This window comes from Trichechus manatus, unplaced genomic scaffold (genome assembly GCF_000243295.1).
Source record: "Trichechus manatus latirostris isolate Lorelei unplaced genomic scaffold, TriManLat1.0 scaffold00010, whole genome shotgun sequence".
NCBI classification, from domain to species: domain Eukaryota; kingdom Metazoa; phylum Chordata; class Mammalia; order Sirenia; family Trichechidae; genus Trichechus; species Trichechus manatus.
Genome location: NW_004443946.1, coordinates 27,816,329 through 27,833,483, shown reverse-complemented (window position 1 = coordinate 27,833,483; position 17,155 = coordinate 27,816,329). Strand labels below are relative to the sequence as shown.

At 39.9% G+C, this 17,155-nt stretch overlaps 2 protein-coding genes across 4 annotated transcripts in view; both read left to right on the top strand.

The window, feature by feature from the left end:
- Positions 1-7,943, top strand: part of ACYP1 (acylphosphatase 1) — a 21,560-nt gene extending 13,617 nt beyond the window's left edge. The window contains exon 3 of the mRNA XM_004371052.1: positions 7,518-7,943. Coding sequence (XP_004371109.1) covers positions 7,518-7,733 — 216 coding nt within the window. The 3' untranslated portion in view covers positions 7,734-7,943. The remainder of the gene's footprint in view (positions 1-7,517) is intronic.
- Positions 7,944-9,089: 1,146 nt separating this feature from the next.
- Positions 9,090-17,155, top strand: part of MLH3 (mutL homolog 3) — a 28,063-nt gene continuing 19,997 nt past the window's right edge. Inside the window, exons 1-3 of one of the 3 annotated variants that reach the window (XM_004371050.3) lie at positions 9,090-9,297; positions 10,614-13,956; positions 17,040-17,138. In XM_004371050.3, the coding sequence (XP_004371107.2) occupies positions 9,112-9,297; positions 10,614-13,956; positions 17,040-17,138 (3,628 nt within the window). In that variant the 5' untranslated portion in view covers positions 9,090-9,111. Of the gene's footprint in view, positions 9,298-10,613; positions 13,957-16,610; positions 17,139-17,155 lie in introns of those variants that run through there. The other 2 variants (XM_023726392.1, XM_023726391.1) reach the window with 2 other exon arrangements.

Sequence of the window (17,155 nt, the reverse complement as noted above, 5' to 3'; positions counted from 1 at the left end):
GGGTCAGTAATCAGTGCAGGGCAGGTTCCAGTAGGCCGTGCCTGTGCTGCTTGGTGGTGTGATGTCAAGCGCACGGTGCAGGTAGGCAGGATGCAGTGGGGAGATTGTTATGTGTGGAGCTAAGATGGATATGGGAGAGAGGAGAGAAGAACAGGAGCCAAAAACATACAAACAAACAAAAAAGAATGCTACGGCAGCTTGCCGTTGGAGTGGAGAGATGAGAGACTATGAAATGGAGAAAATCAGAAAGGGGAAGAGGAAGAAAAGAAAAGAATGAATAAATAAAAATCGGAAAGATTAAAGAACCACAAATTTCCCAGGGATCCCACCGGTGCAGCTATGAGGTCTGGGAAAGTCACTCTCAGGTGTTGCAGTACAACCTGGCTAGAAGGCGTAGAGGTATACAATGCCAGGTATTCAGGGAACAGAAAGAGAAGGAAGATATAGAGAGACGTGAAACTGAGCAATGAGGAAAGACAAAAAGAGAAAAAGAGGGAAAAGAAAACAAAAGAAATTAAAAAAAAAAGTACAAGAAAGGCCCCCCAAAAAACAGAAAAAAAAAGAAACAACGAAAAAAGAAATTCTCTCAGGGATCCCTATGCACGTCTGTGCAAGCTGAGGGGGAAGTCTGCTTGCCACACAGCACCGCCTGGACAGAAAGGGCTCCCAACTCAAGAAAAGGAAAAGAAAACAAACAAACAATTCAAAACAAGTAAACGAACAAAAGCCTCGGGATCCCACCAGCGTGGCATCCCATACCAGGAAGCAGCTGCACACTCGAACAGAGCTCCACAGCCCCTCAGGAAGAAGCAAAGATGGCGCACAGAGCCAGGTATTTGAGCAAAAGGAGGGAGAGGTGGTGAGAGGTAAGGAAGAAATCAAAAGGAGTGAAAAAAGCAACACCAGCAGCCAACAAATGGCACTCAGAGAGCTGGCCCGTTCGGGTGTGTGGAATCCAAGCAGCCGGTGTTTCCCGGTCAAGAGACTGTGGCCGCGGGAAGCAGAGGAGGCCGAGTCGGGGTGAAGAAGGGTGGGGGGTGGGAAAGCATGTATCCCAAATTACTGGTTCTTTTGTCTCCCGCTGGACGCTCCGTGAGGCTGCTTTCTCGTACCCTGTTTGCTGGTCTCCGATAGGAGCCCAAGATGGCAGATCCGTGCTGCGTTAGCTGGTAGGGAACCTCTGCATGAATCTCTCCTTGCTCTCCGTTCTTTGTCAGTTTTCTCACTCCATTTGGTGCTTGGCTGAGTTCTTTATCTCTTCATTTGATGTTTTAGGGTTTTAGGATTGTTGTTTTCTCTGTTCAGCTTAGTTTTTCAGATCTTTGCTGTGGAGGGACGGCGTGGTGCTTCTGCCTAGAGTGCCATTTTTTTTAATCCCCTATTCCTACTAGCTTCTTGAGTGTTTTTTTATCGTACAAGGGTGTTGGATTTTGTCTAATGTTTTTTCTGCATCTATTGAGATGATCATGTGGTTTTTTTGGTTTTATTAATGTGGTGTATTACATAGATTAATTTTTATATGTTGAGACATCCTTGCATTCCTAGCATAAACTCCATCTGATCATGGTGTATAATACTTTCTTTATGCTGTTGGATTCACTTTCCTGGTATTTTGTTGAAGATTTTTGGATCTATATTTTTAAGAGAGATTGGTCTGTAGTTTTCTTGTGATATCTTTGTTTGGTTTGGGTATGAGGGTAATATTGGCCTCATAGAATGAGTTGGGAAGTGTTCCCTCCTCTTCTGTGTTTTTGAAGAATTTATGAAAGATTAGTGAAAGATTCTTCTTTAAATGTTTGGTAGAATTCACTTTGAAGCAGTCTGGTTGTGGGTTTTGTGGGAAGTTTTTTTTTTTTTTTTTTTATTTAACTAATTCAGTTCCTTTACTTGTTTTAACTGTATTAATAGTTCAGATCTTATGTTTCTTCTTGTCTCAGTTTCAGTAGTTTATATCCTTCTAGGAATCTATCCTTTTTATCTAAGTTATTTGTCATACACCTATTCGTGTTGTTAGATACTGTTAAGTCGGTTCCAACCTACAGCGACCCCATCTATAACAGAACGAAACATTGCCCAGTCCTGTGCCATCCTGACAACAGTAGGCATGTTTGAGCCCACTGTTGCAGCCACTGTGTCAGTCCATCTCATTGAAGGTCTTCCTCTTTTTCACTCACCCTCTACTTTACCAAGCATGATGTACTTCTCCAGGGATTGGTCCCTCCTGATAAAGTGTCCAAAGTAAGAGAGATGAAATCTCACAATCCTTGCTTCTAAGGAGCATTCTGGCTGTACTTCTTCCAAGAAAGATTTGTTCATTCTTCTGGCAGTCCTTGATATATTCAATGTTCTTCACCAAAACCATAATTAAAATGTGTTAATTTTTCATCGGTCTTCCTGTTTCATTGTCCAGCTTTCACATGCATTTTAGGCCACTGAAAATGCCGTGGCTTGGGTCAGGCACAATGAAGCCCTCGTGGCGTAGTAGTTAAAGTATTTGATTGCTAACTGAAAGGTCAGCGGTTCAAACCTGCCAGCAGCTCTGCAGGAGAAAGATGTGGCAGTCTTCTTCTGTAAAGATTACAGCTTTGAGAACCTTATGGGGCAGTTAAAATCTGTTCTATAGAGTTGCTATGAGTCGGAATTGACTCGACGGCAGTGGGTTTGGTTTTGGTTGGGTCAGGTGCACTTTAGTATCAAAGTGACATCTTTGCTATTTAACACTTTAGAGAGGACTTTTATAGCAGATTTGCCCAGTGCAATACATTGTTTGATTTTTTTGACTGCTGCTTCCATGAGTGTTGATTGTGGATCCAAATAAAACAAAATCCTTGACAACTTCAATATTTTCTCCATTTATCATGTTGTTGCTTATTGGTACAGTTGTGAGATTTTTGTTTCTTTATGTTAAGGTGTAATCCATACTGAAAGCTGTAGTCTTTGATCTTCATCAGTAAGTGCTTCAAATCCTCTTCACTTTCAGCAAGCAAGGTTGGCCATCTGCTTATAACAGGTTGTTAATGAGTCTTCCTTCAATTGTGATGCTCCGTTCTTCTTCATATAGTCCAGCTTCCCAAATTATTTTCCCAGCATACAGATCAAATAAGCATGGTGAAAGGATACAACCCTGGCACACACCTTTTCTGATTTTAAACAACACAGTATCCCTGTGGTGTGATTAATTACTTTTGTGTGTGGCCTTTCTAGCCATGATCTTGTAACTCCCACCCAGGTGATTGGGCAGGACTGTGTGATAGGGTAATTGTGGCCTACAAAGGGGATTGGTCAGTTTTGCCTTAAAAGAGAGCCAATTCCAGAGCAGAGAGGAGGAGCCCACCACCAACAAGGAAGGAGAGACTGGCAGCAGGAGACAGCATGGTGGGCTTCCCAGCCCACAGAGAGAGCTGAGTGCCTTCGTACAGAGATTGAGGGCCAGGGAGAGGCATGCCTGCGAGCACGGCTGGGAAGAGGCTGTCCTGATGGAAGAACTGCATCCTGAGTGTTCCTGAGCCTGAATTGTAACTGTTACTTCCCTAATAAAGCCCATAATTATGAGCGTGGTTTGTGAGTTCTGTGTGGCCATTGCAATGAATTATCCAACCCAGTAGAGATTGCTGTGCGAGGGACGGTTGGTGTCGGAATTGGTAAAGATGGCAGAGAGAGAAGTCATGTCTGACCTCCGCCTAATGGGAATCGGCCTTGGGCTGTTGATCTTGATTCTCCTTCCCCCTTGTGGGGTTGAAGGAGGTCAGACACTGCTCCCAAGCTGTTTTTACAATCCCCTTATCCTGTTCGAACGACTGCGTCTTGGTCTATGTACAGGTTCCGCATCAGCACAATAAAGTGTTCTGGAATTCCCATTCTTCGCAACGCTATCCATAATTTGTTATGATCCACACAGTCAAATGCCTTTACATAGTCAATAAAACACAGGTTAACATCTTTCTGGTATTCTCGGCTTTCAGCCAAGATCCATCTGACATCAGCAACGATAGCCCTTGTTCTACACTGTTTTTGAATTATCTTTAACTGTTCCTAGTGTTCTCTTATAGTCCTTTATTTCTCTAAGGTCAGTAGTAATGTCCCCTGTTTCATTTCTGACTTTAGGTAATCTGAGTCTTCTTTTTTCCCTTGGTTAGTCCAGGTAAAGATTTGTCAATTTTGTTGATCTTTTCAAAGAATTGACTTTTGGCTTCATTGATTTTCTCTGTTGCTTTTTTATTTCATTAATTTCCACTCTAATCTTTATTATTTCCTTCCTTCTGCTTGCTTTGGGTTTCGTTTACTCTTTTTCTGGTTTCTTAAGGTAGAAGGCTAGGTTATTGATTTGAGGGGACTTTCTTTTTATGTTGCAACTAGAGTTGATGATTAGAGTACTTAAAATTTTGTCAGATGACTTTTAAGCAGAAATGTGGTTATTAGGGAAAATTAGCTTTGGAGAATTTTCTAGGAAAAAAACACTGCTTACTTGTTTAGATAGATATTCAAAACTGAACATGAATTAGCAACATTGTGCTATCATTTGAAAAATAAGAACAGAATCAATTGCACAAATAAAACCTGTAGGAAGTTCCTATTCTCAATACTTGTTAATTTTTGGAGTGTTTTGTTCACCCTTAGGAGTTCAGATAAATCACATTTCAAAATAAAGATTTATTTGGCTGTTGTAACCTCATATTCAAAACTTGGCACAATCATTTTTTTTTTTAATTTTTTTTATTGTACTTTGGATGAAGATTTACAGAACAAATAGTTTCTCATTAAACAGTTAGTACACACACTGTTTTATGACATTGGTTATCAACCCCCCTCCTGCCTTCTAGTCCTTGTCCCTGGGCTGATGTGCCCCATTAGTCTCGTTTTGTTTTATGGGGCCGTCTAATCTCTGACTGAAGGGTGAACCTCGGGTGTGATTTCATTACTGAGCTAAAAGGGGGTCCAGGGGCCATACTCTTGGGGTTTCTCCAATCCCTGTCAGGCCAGTAAGTCTGGTCTTTTTTTGTGAGTTAGAATTATGTTCTATGTTTTTCTCCAGCTCTGTCCAGGACCCTCTGTTGTGATCCCTGTCAGAGCAGTCAATGGTGGTAGCTGGGCACCATCTAGTTGTACTGGACTCAGTCTGGTGGAGGCCATGGTAGTTGTGGTCCATTAGTCCTTTGGACTAATCTTTCCTTTGTTTCTTGTTTTCTTCATTCTCCCTTGCTCCCAAATGGGTGAGACCAGTAGAGTATATTAGATGGCTGCTCACAGGCTTTTAAGACCCCAGATGCTACTCACCAAGGTAGAATGTAGAACATTGTCTTTATAAACTATGTTATGCCAATTGAGCTAGATGTTCCCCAAGACCATGGTCCCCAGCTCTCCGCCCAGCAATTCAGTCCCTCAGGGAGTTTGGATGTGTCTGTGGAGCTTCCATGACCTTACCTTGTACAAGTTGTGCTGGCTTCCCCAATACTGTGTACTGTCTTACCCTTCACCAAAGTTACTGTTTATCTATTGTCTATTTACTATTTACCACCCCCACCCCTCCCATCCCTCGTCTGCAATCATTCTTATAGCTAGTTACCATCTATGATAACTCAGAACTAGAAATAGCCAACTTCTCTTGGTTAATTTGAAGCCAAAGAATGCAGTTGTAAAGTCGGATGTGGAATGTTCCTCAAAATCTATTCTCTGCATTCTTAGCCATCTTTTTTGGTATTTAGCAGTGCATGCTGTAGGTATGTCCTATTTTTCTTCATTCCTTAATTTCCTCTGTAGCCTTTAAACTGATATTTATTTGGCTAGATTCTGTATTTTCCATTATGTAAACATGTCTTTGCTTTGAACATAGCTTATTTGATAGGTACTTCAGTTCCTCATCAAACATGGTTTTGCTGTGCATAACATTTTCTTTGGCTAGCTTCAGCAATTTCCCACATTTACTAGGTCACTACTCTGGCATTTGGATGTGCACTCTGTTCAAACTCCCATTTTCTTTTATAATCCAACTCCTTTTATTTAGATAGATTACTTTAACAATCAATAACTTTTATAATGTCCTAATTGTATATTTATACAACAATAAAATTACCCCTCTAAAGCATTGCTATCTCCTGTAAATTTTTGCAGTCTTGCCACAGTTTAATCACTTAAACGAAAGAAATTGAGAAAGCTAGGAGAAGAGCCACTAAAGTGATTAGATGGCTTTTATGGATTGAATTGTGTCCCCTCAAAATGTATGTCAACTTGGCTAGGCCATGATTCCCAGTATTGTGTGGTCGTCCTCCATTCTGTGATCTGATGTAATTATTCTTTGTGTTGTAAATCCGAACCACTATGATATTGATGAGGCAGGATTAGAGGCAGTTATGTTAATGAGGCAGGACGCAATTTATAGGATTAGGTTGTATCTTGACTCAATCTCTTTTGAGATATGAAAGACAGAAGCAAGCAGAGAGGAGAGGGACCTCATTACCACCAAGCAAGAAGAGCCAGGAGTGGAACACGTCCTTTGAACCTGGGTTCCTTTTGCAGAGAAACTCCTAGACCCAGGGGAAGACTGATGACAAGGACCTTCCCCCAGAAAAGCACAGAGAGAGAGAAAGCCTTCCTCTGGAGCTGGCACCCTGAATTCAGACTTCTAGCCAGTCTGTGAGAGAATAAATTTCTGTTTGTTAAAGCCATCTACTTGTGGTATTTCTGTTATAGCAGCACTAGATAACTAAGACAATGGCCTTCATAAGTCTTACATAACTTTAAAGGAACTGTGATTATTTAGATGGAAGAGAAGAAAGTTAAGAGAACACCTAATAGTTAGGTGGACTTATGAAAGTTGGGGTTCAGAGGCTGATGACTAGCTGCTTTCCTTCTGTAGGAGGGTAACAGAAAGTGGGCATTGTATGCAACACAAAAACATCAGGTTAGAAAGTTTCTCTACCATGAGAACAACTGAATGAGTTGCCAGGAAATTCTGAAATTCTCTTTAATGATTTTTAAAGATATGATGGATACTTATTCATCTGGATTTGTTTAGGTGTGATCCTGGTTAAAGACAAAGGGAAGGATCAGATAACTTCGTGCTTTTTCTGTTTAACATACCTAATAGATTCTTGATTAGGAGAAGGGAAAATGAGCAAGATACAGCCCAGTATCCTAACAGTAGTCAGCCTTAGGGGATCATTTTGAAAGCATCTGTTTTGGACTTAAGTCTTTAGTACTTAACCAAGTTGACTACATAGTGAAAAATTCTAGTGCCTGAGTCTCATAGGGTCACTCTGAGTCAGAGTCGACTCAATGGCAATGGGTTTGGTTTGGTTTTTGGGTCTCATAGGGTAGAAGAAAGAAATGGAATCAAGTGGCCAGGACTTCATGTTAAAATCAGCAATGACATCCTCCTTGCTACTCTTTCTGTTTTGACTGTTCTGGACAATATCAAGTTAGTTTCAGTGGCTTGATTATAGGCCAAGATTCTGGCAACAGATTGTAGTCTCATTTTGTTTTCTTCAATCTCACTGCATCTCTCTGTTTCTTTTCCTTAGGCTGAGGGTAAAAAGTTGGGATTGGTAGGCTGGGTCCAGAACACTGACCGGGGCACGGTGCAAGGACAGTTGCAAGGTCCCACCTCCAAAGTGCGTCATATGCAGAAGTGGCTTGAGACGAGAGGAAGTCCCAAATCGCACATTGACAGAGCAAGCTTCAACAATGAGAAAATCATCTTAAAGTTGGATTACTCAGACTTCCAAATTGTGAAATAATGGCCTTAATTTAAATTTTCCTAGATACATTCAGTGGTTTTGTTTATTGTTAACAGATAGAACTATTCTGTGTTCAATATTAGAATTTGTAAGTTATTTTAGTATCAGATATTTGAATGTTATTGTATATTACATGTATGATGGATTACAACCATACACATAATTCTAACCAATAAAAACATATTACAGCCTTCTGTTTAGGGTACTGTTTTTTCTTCACTGAAGTTTTTTCTTTTGAAATAAGAGGTGTTTATTCAGTAAACATCTATAGGAAGAATATTTTGAGGTAACTTAAAGTGATCTGAAGGAAAGAGAAAGCATTTACCTTGAATTGTTTCCTTAAATAATTCCCATGTAGTTTTCTTCAGGAAATTTCATTTGTAATAAGAACGGATGCCACAAGTTCAATTTGTTAGCTGTTTAAATTATGTTTTGGACTCATTACTTTTAGCTTTCTGGAGGTTCTGCTGTCATTCTTTTCTTCCAGGTAAGGAATTTAAATAAAGCAATGATCAGGATTTTGTCTCATCAGCCTAGCAATCTCCTGATTTGGTTTGTTCTGTCATTTAAACAAGTATATATCAGATGTTTACTGGTTTGCCAAATTTGTCATAAATCCCAATTTTTTAAAAAAATACAGTTTCAGTAAAAATGATACAGAAAGCAAAAACTGAGGACTGGTTAACAATTCAAAAAATACCTATTCTCAAACTCTTGGAGTTCCACTCTCATTCAGTTAGAAAAGAAGCTGCAGTAGCATTGGGAAGATACCAAAAAAGTCAATGAAGGGAGTCTTGGTGTCTTCATCTGTAATTTAAGAGAGTTGAGCAATATAGCTTCTCAGTCATTTCCAGCTCTGAGATGCTATAATTCTGTAAGATCGAAGGATCTAGATTTACCCATTCACTCATTGAGTGCCTACCACACATCAGGCACTGTTCTTGGCCATGCGGATATAGTAGTAAACAATATAGACAAAAGCCCTACCCTTCATATAGCTTGTGGGAAGAAGACATACAATAAGCAAGAGTAAAATATATATTGGATTAAATGGTAGTACACATTTGACTGCTAACCATAAGGCTGGAGGTTCAATTCACTGGGAAGAAAGGCTGGGGATCCACTGAAAACTCTATGGAACACAGTTCTACACTGACACACATAGGGTCACCATGAGTCAAAATCTGCTCCATGGTAACTGGTTTTTGGTTAAACACGCAAAGAAGAAAAAACAGTAAGGGAAAGGGAAAACACAGAAAAAACAAAAATGAAAGTAGAAACAGCCTTTCACACCATGCCAAAGGGAGATAAGGATTAAGAATGGCGAAAGGGGTGTGGGGGGAGGGTGTGGTACGAATGTGAAGAGACCCTGGGATGGATGAGTTCTCAAACCGGTAACACCTGGTGCGCATGCGCACTGGGGTGTCGCGCCGGAAGGTTTCTCCGCAAGTCCCCTCAGAAGCGCATGCTCGTGGGTTCGCGCGTGCACGTGTCTCGCGAGCCTACTTGCGCGCGTCTGCGTCGGAGGCGGTTGGTATTGAGGACTGGTGAAGCGAGATTCGAGGTGACTTGGGGGAAAGCACGCGACGAAAGGATGGCTCCGGGAGCCCTTATAACGCCAAAAGGGCTGTGGTGACCGCTGCCGGCCAGCTTTACAGACCCAGATGCGCTAGGGCTCCAGAGGCCTCTGCCCCCTTCTTTGCGCGCCGACGCCCACGTTAGGGCAGACCTGTGTTTCCGGCAGCGGGTTGAGGGGTTGGGACAGGGGTGGAGCCTCACCTTGGGGGGTCCGTGGCGCGTCTATCCTCGGGCCTACGGGGCTACATTTTCTCAGAGGCCTGCTTGTCACTGGACCAAGACGGAACCGTCCCGTTTGTCCCAGGAGCTTACTAAACACTTACCCCTCATTTGCTGCCAGCTGCGATATTCCCTATTTTAGAAATCATCATCAGATCTGGAATTACAGCCCTGATTTTCCCGGGTTAGAAAAACCAGTCCTACCACCTGCGAGAGGTCCTGCCCATACTTCCCTCTCATCTATGAAGAGGAGAGGGGGACCTTTAATCGCATTAGAGTCTCTTGCAATCATTATTATTGCCAAGGTAGTTTGTGGCCGTGGGAGTATCTGTAGAGACCAAAAGAATAATTACTACTAATATGACCTTCAAAAATGACCTTCTCAAAACGTTTTATCAAAGTAATACACGTTTCAAGAGTTAAAAATCCAGTAGTTCAGAAAGGCTTATAATGAAAAGGAAATTTCCTACATCATTCCTTTCCATTCCCAGCTCTTTCCCCTGAGGCAACTACATTTAAACAAATGATGATAATAATCTCTTAATGTCCATCTCTCTTTGATATAACAGTTTGATTTCTTTTTGTTTTGTCATGTTACTCCACCTTCCTTACAATGCCTAACACTCCATTTTAAGTGTTTCCTACAAATCATGGTTATTGTGTAATGTATAAATGTTATGAAGCTAACTTAGAAATTTTTTTTTCATGAATAATTTCTAGCTAATGTTTCTTAGCTGAATTTAGTTTTTAGGCATCTGTTTTTGGTGAAGTGGTTAGAATTTCAAATACTGTTTTTATGGGTCAACTTCAGATGTGATTATGATTTCACTTTAGGGCATGTGGAACTTAGAAGCAGTGAAAATTAAGAAATTATGAATGCTGCTTTGGAGGTTAAATCCATTGCACCAGGCATGAACTGTGTGATCTGCCTAGAGATCAGAAGTATAATTTTTTGTTTGTTCGTTTTACAATTCATTTTAACAAAAGAAATTTTATTTACCTCAAATGATATTTCTTTATAATGCTTGAGAAAAAATGGGTAATGCTGTATAACTTTGTGTGTGTGTGTGTTTTTTCCCATAGGCAATTATTTCCAGTCAGAAAAGGAAACCACCATCTGGCATTCTCACCAGCTTTCTACTGGCCATGATCAAGTGCTTGTCAGATGAAGTGCAAGCCAAATTGCGTTCTGGTTTGGCCATAAGCTCCTTAGGCCAATGTGTTGAGGAACTTACCCTTAACAGTATTGATGCTGAAGCAAAATGTGTGGCTGTCAGGGTGAACATGGAAACCTTCCAAGTTCAAGTGATAGACAATGGATTTGGGATGGGGAGTGATGATGTAGACAAGGTGGGAAATCGTTATTTTACTAGTAAATGCAACTCTGTACAGGACTTGGAAAACCCAAGGTTTTATGGTTTCCGAGGGGAGGCCTTGGCAAGTATAGCTGACATAGCCAGTGCTGTGGAAATTTCATCCAAGAAAAACAGGATGATGAAAACTTTTGTGAAACTGTTTCAGAATGGAAAAGCCTTGGAAGCTTGTGAAGCTGACTTGACTAGACCAAGTGCTGGGACAACAGTAACAGTATATAACCTATTTTACCAGTTACCTGTAAGGAGAAAATGCATGGAACCTAGACTGGAGTTTGAGAAGGTTAGGCAGAGAATAGAAGCTCTGTCACTCATGCATCCTTCCATTTCTTTCTCTTTGAGAAATGATGTTTCTGGTTCCATGGTTCTTCAGCTCCCTAAAACCAAAGACATATGTTCCCGATTTTGTCAAATTTATGGACTGGGTAGGTCCCAAAAGTTAAAAGAAATAAAATTTAAATATAAGGGGTTTGAGCTTAGTGGGTATATCAGCTCTGAAGCACATTACAATAAGAATATGCAGTTTTTGTTTGTGAACAAAAGACTGATTTTAAGGACAAAATTGCATAAACTCATTGACTTTTTATTAAGGAAAGAAAGTATCATATGCAAGCCAAAGAATGGCTCTGCCAGTAGGCAAATGAATTCAAGTTCTCGGCATCGGTCTAACCCTGAACTCCATGGGATATATGTAATCAATGTGCAGTGCCAATTCTGTGAGTATGATGTGTGCATGGAGCCAGCAAAAACTCTGATTGAGTTTCAGAACTGGGATACTCTCTTGGTTTGCATTCAGGAAGGAGTGAAAATGTTTTTAAAGCAAGAAAAATTATTTGTGGAATTATCAGGTGAGGACATTAAGGAATTTAGTGAAGATAATGATTTTAGTTTATTTGCTGCTACTCTTCAGAAGCATGTGTCCTCTGATGAGAAGTGTGACCAGATCAGTTTCCAGGAAGCATGTAATAATATTTTGGATTCCTATGAAATGGTTAATATGCAATCAAAAGCTGTGAAAAGAAAAGCTACTATGGAAGAAACAAAGACACACAATTCTAGGGGTTCAGAAGTGATCAGAAAAAAGACAAATGATTTGTTTTTGCCCAGCTGTGAACCAGATGGCCCAGGCAATAGTAAAATTATGGGGCTGTCTTTACAAAAGAAAGATAACTGTTGCTCAGAGTCAAGGCTCGTAGAACAGGAGACAGTTAAAGCATCAGAATCAGAAGAAAATGAGAAACATAAAAAAACTTGCTTGGAGCTTAACTCTCCAGAAAATCCATGTAGAGCCAGTTCAGTGTTGTTTGCAAGCCCTTTTCAGGCACCACATCACTTTGAGAATAGTGGGAAAGATCTAGAAATACAGAAAGTAAGTACCGCCACTGTTGATGGCATGGCTGCCAACATCCTGAAAAATAATGTAATTCAGAGTCAACTAGAGAGATTGAAAGATGCTACTGAAGTGGGATGCCAACCTCTGCCTTTTGAGGCAATATTATTGAGAGCAAATGGTACTCAGAGAGGAGAAGAAGAGAAAAGAAAAAAAGAGCCTAGTAATTGTGGAAGCAAAAACATTTTTAGTTATGGACAAGTTAAATTATGCTCCACTGGCTTTATAACTCATGTGGCACAAAATGAGCAGACTAAATCAACTGGAACAGAACATTCATTTAAAAATTGTATTCAGCCTGGTACTGTGAGTGCCAAAGAAACATTTGGAAATAGGACATACCATTCAGTTGAGATTCCAAACATTCAAGATTTAACCAGTACTTTAAGTAAAGAATCTGCTCAACTGCCCAACGAAGTATTTTGCAGAACAAATATAAATTATAGACTAGAGAACAAACATGTAGGAACTTATAAAAATTTGGCTGTTTTTCAGGAAGGTAGTAAAAAATCACACACAAATTACTTATTACCTGATACCTCCTCTTCTTTTCCTTGGTATAGACATGTTTTAAATGGTAGTAAGAAAACAGGTAAATTGATTGGTTCCTCCAAACCCATAGCCCAAAAGAAGTTAAGCTTGGATTCACAACTAGGATCCTTAGAGAAGTTTAAGAGGCAGTACGGGAAAGTTAAAAATCCTTTGAATACAGAAGCAGAGGGAAATAATTTTGAAATCACTACCGATTTTAGTCCTCAAGTTGAACCTGACATTCCACTGGAAGGCAAGAACCACTTAGATAACTCTAATGTTTGTAAAATCACTGTGAAACATAATGATTCAAATGGTAGTTGTCAACCAGTAAGTCACATTCTTTACTCAGAGAAGTTTCCATTCTCCAAGGAAGAAGATTGTTTGGAACAAGAGATGCCTTGTTTGACAGGAAGTCCTATAACTCTAACAGAGTTATCTCACTTTGACAGAGACTCTTTGAATGTTGAGAAGTCACCTGAGTCACTAGCCTCCAAATTGTCCAGAATGAAGGGCTCTGAAAGAGAGACTGAAACAATGGAGAGTATGAGTCATTTTAATGAACTTCCACAATCAGATTCCAGTAGGAAAGACAGATTAACCCTAGATTCTTGCAAATTATTTAAAAATGAGCATAAAAAAACAGAAAGCATAATCCCAATGTCAGACTCTGTCGCACAGGATAATTCCTGTAATAAAGATAGAGAAACATGTTATGGCAACAGTACAACAGGGAGCTATGTGATACCAGAAACTCCTTTGGTATTACCCTCTAATAATTCTCCTAAAGTTATCAGTAAAGACTCAGATGATCTTATATCTTCAGAATCACAGATAGGAAATATTGACTCTCCCAGTAGAATGTTAATGAGCCACGTAGACGATTCCACAGCTGACCAAAATGAAACTTGTGTTCAGAGTGAGGAATCTAAAGCAAGAGCTTGTTCTGAAAATGAAGAATCAAACACATGTTCTGTGGATTGGCAGCAGCATTTTGATGTAGCCCTGGGAAGAATGGTTTACATCAACAAAATAACTGGACTTAGCACATTCATTGTTCCTACTGAGGACACTCAGGCTGCGTGTACGAAAGATCTGACAACCGTGGCTGTGAATGTCATTCTTGAAAATGGTAAGTATGTAGTGTTCACTGGCATGAAATGCTTTTGAAAATGGGAATAATGGTCAAGAAGTAAAATAATCATTGTTCGAAGAGATTATCTCAGCAGATAGAACATTTTGACGATAAATTATAAAACACTGCATTTTATGGTATATGACGGCTCTCTAGGTCCGAAACTATTTAAATCTAGAAATATAATGAAAGACTGATAAATAGGGTGTAAATGTAAGTATGCGTGTGTGTGGGCGTTGTATGTGTAAGAGAGAGGGTGAGAAGTCAAATTCTAATGAAAATGGTACTGTTAATAGCTGGGAAGAGCCACAGTGCTTCCTTACCCTTTTTCCCCTCCCTCCCAAACACATAAATGTACTTTTCTAGGAATTTGTCTTTAAAGGCATCTGCAGTAGCAGTGTGGTGTTTTTCTGGAAGTTGCTCTCTGTGGCTCCCAGGTAGGCCCAGAATGACCATGCAGTCATTCTAGGTTTTCCTAGTAGAATCTGTGATTCAATACAGTTCTATATTTATGAACTTTTCTTTTTCCAGAAAGGACTTAGCAGTAAATTTGTTTGGAATATAGGTTAAATATGTACTTTCATAACTGTACTTTTCAAATACACTTTATGCACATGCTAATCCATTTGATCTGCTTATGGTATAAATAGCTGTTATTCAGGAAGATGATAATGTGGCTTTTAGATCATACCACAAGCCTACATTAGAGCCTGGACTAGGACTCTGAGTTCTCAGGTCTCAGTCGATATTAAAAGTGACATTGTTTTGGCAGTGTGTTGAGAGCCAGATGTTAGGAGATGGTAAAGCTGACTTCCATCTGGCTGTAATCTTGGTTTTGCACAAGGAGTTTAAACATTAAATGTGGATCCATATGAAAAGATTCATAAGCTGCAAAAGAATATAAATTGTGTGAATGTCTGTTGTGCATAGAGTTATGCATAAGGGCACCTAACAGCAACAACAATGGCAAATCAATTTATAATTTCTCCTTAGAATGATTGTCTCTTGCAGGAGGCTCTGAGTTATTTAAGGTTAAACAAAGCCTTTACTTTTTAATGTTTTTTCCTTGTGAAAAAAATAATCACTGTAGTAACTTTCAAAGTATTAAATAGGAGGAGAAACCCCTTTCTTTTAATACAGCTCCTGAGACTCTCAGGTCGCTTTTAAAGACACATGTGCTTTTTAATAGTTTTACATCCTGATGTATACTAAATGTTTATCAGAGGTAAATCTAAGACACTGGCACCTCATCTTTCTGAAATGCAACTTCCTCTGGTATAGTGCCAAAAAAATAACTGCATTACGTTGAACTGTGTGATGGTTGTTGCTGAAACAAAGGAGGAAATCTTGGCTGCCACAGTCAGCATAAACATCTGCTCTTGTTAAATGAATCTAGATGTTTAAAACACTTCAACCTACTTAACTTTGTGGATTAGCAAGTCTTGTAGTGACCTTTTAAGGGTCATGTTAACTCAGAGTTTCATAATGAAAAATAAAGTATTTTTGGTACAGAAACAAATTCCTTGAAGAGATGGCGCCTAAGCACCCTCCGTTCACATGGGATGTTACATTTCAGGAAAAGGCTGATGTATAGCGGGACATTAGGACATTGTTGAGCCATACATAAAAACATAATATAATTGTTAAGAGGTGAATTTCACTGTACAGAAAAGATGATCTGTAAAGGTAATTTAAAGGAGTAATGCTGGGTCCCCTAGCCCCTGCAGTGTTTTCTCAAAATGACTTTAGCTCAACCCTATCCATTAGCATTGACACAACCTTATTTTATATCTCACCTTGATTTTATCATTCAAAACTAATGTCTCTCCAAGATTTGGACAAAATCTTGTTTTACTCTTGTTCAGAAACTGTCAAATTGAGCACTGTTTGTAAAATTCAAAGCTGATCATCCTTCAGAGAGAAGGGTAGATTGGGACCAGAGTTTACCAGATTTTGAAATTTGAATTGAGAACCTTTCATTTATTCATCAATTTATCTATTCATTCAACACTCACTGAGAGTTCATGCTGTGCGAGGTGCTGCCACATTGCAGACTGACTGACTCTGCTTCTAGGAGTTCATGGTCTGCTGGGAAGACAGCTATCTAAACATAAATATAACATAATGAGGTACATATTGTAATAGAGACATGCACTGGATACCCATTGCCAATGAGTCGATTCCAATTCATAGATAGGTAGTATAAACTGGGGATTTCGGAAGACTTCACCAAATTGTGAAGGATGACAATTAAGGACCACTATCTGTCTCGCATAGGAGCCCTGGTGGCACAGTGGTTAATAAAAGTGCTGGGCTGCTAACTGAAAGGTTGGAGATTCGACGTTACCAGCTGCTCCGCAGGAGAAAGATGTGGCAGTCTGCTTCTGTAAAGGTTTACAGTCTTAGAAACGCTATGGAGAAGTTCTACCCTGTCCTATAGGGTCACTGTGAGTCAGAATCGACTCGATGGCAGTGGATTTTTTTGTTTATCTGTCTAGGAGACGGAGTCCTGGTGGCGCAATAGTTAAGCACTCGGCTGCTAACCAAAAGGCCGGCAGTTCAAACCCACCAGCCATGGAAGCCCTATGGGGCAGTTCTACACTCTACGGCAGTGGGTTTATCTGTCTAGCCCAAGATTGCTCAGTCACAACCCTATTGACATTTTGGACTGAATGATCTTGGTTATGGGGGCTGTTCTATGCAGTATAGGTTGTTTAGCAGTATCTCTGGCCTCTATCTGCTATATACTGATAGTACCCTTACCCCACATTGGGACACCAAGATATCGCCAAATGTCCTCCCCCCCAGTTGCAAAATTGCCCCCCATTGAGAACCACTAAGACCTATTCTACATCCTCATTCTGTCTTGTAGAGATGGATGATGGGACTAAGCACTAATGTAGACTCCTAAGTTAGCAGAACAGTTTCATTAAAGAACTTGTGTCTCTCAATCTAGTATTTAGTAGTTATCTTTTGTCTTAATTAGATTTGTGCAGAGATAGATTTTATATGATTTAATTTTTTAATGGTTTATTTGTGTTTTGAGTTCAAATTTCCAGGTTTTTCTTTTTTATATTTAGGGTCTCAGTACAAGTGTCATCCTTTTAGAAGCGACCTTGTTCTTCCTTTCCTTCCTAGAGCTCGGGAAGAGAGCACTGTGATGAGACAGAATAACAGAGGTAGGGGCAATAACAGA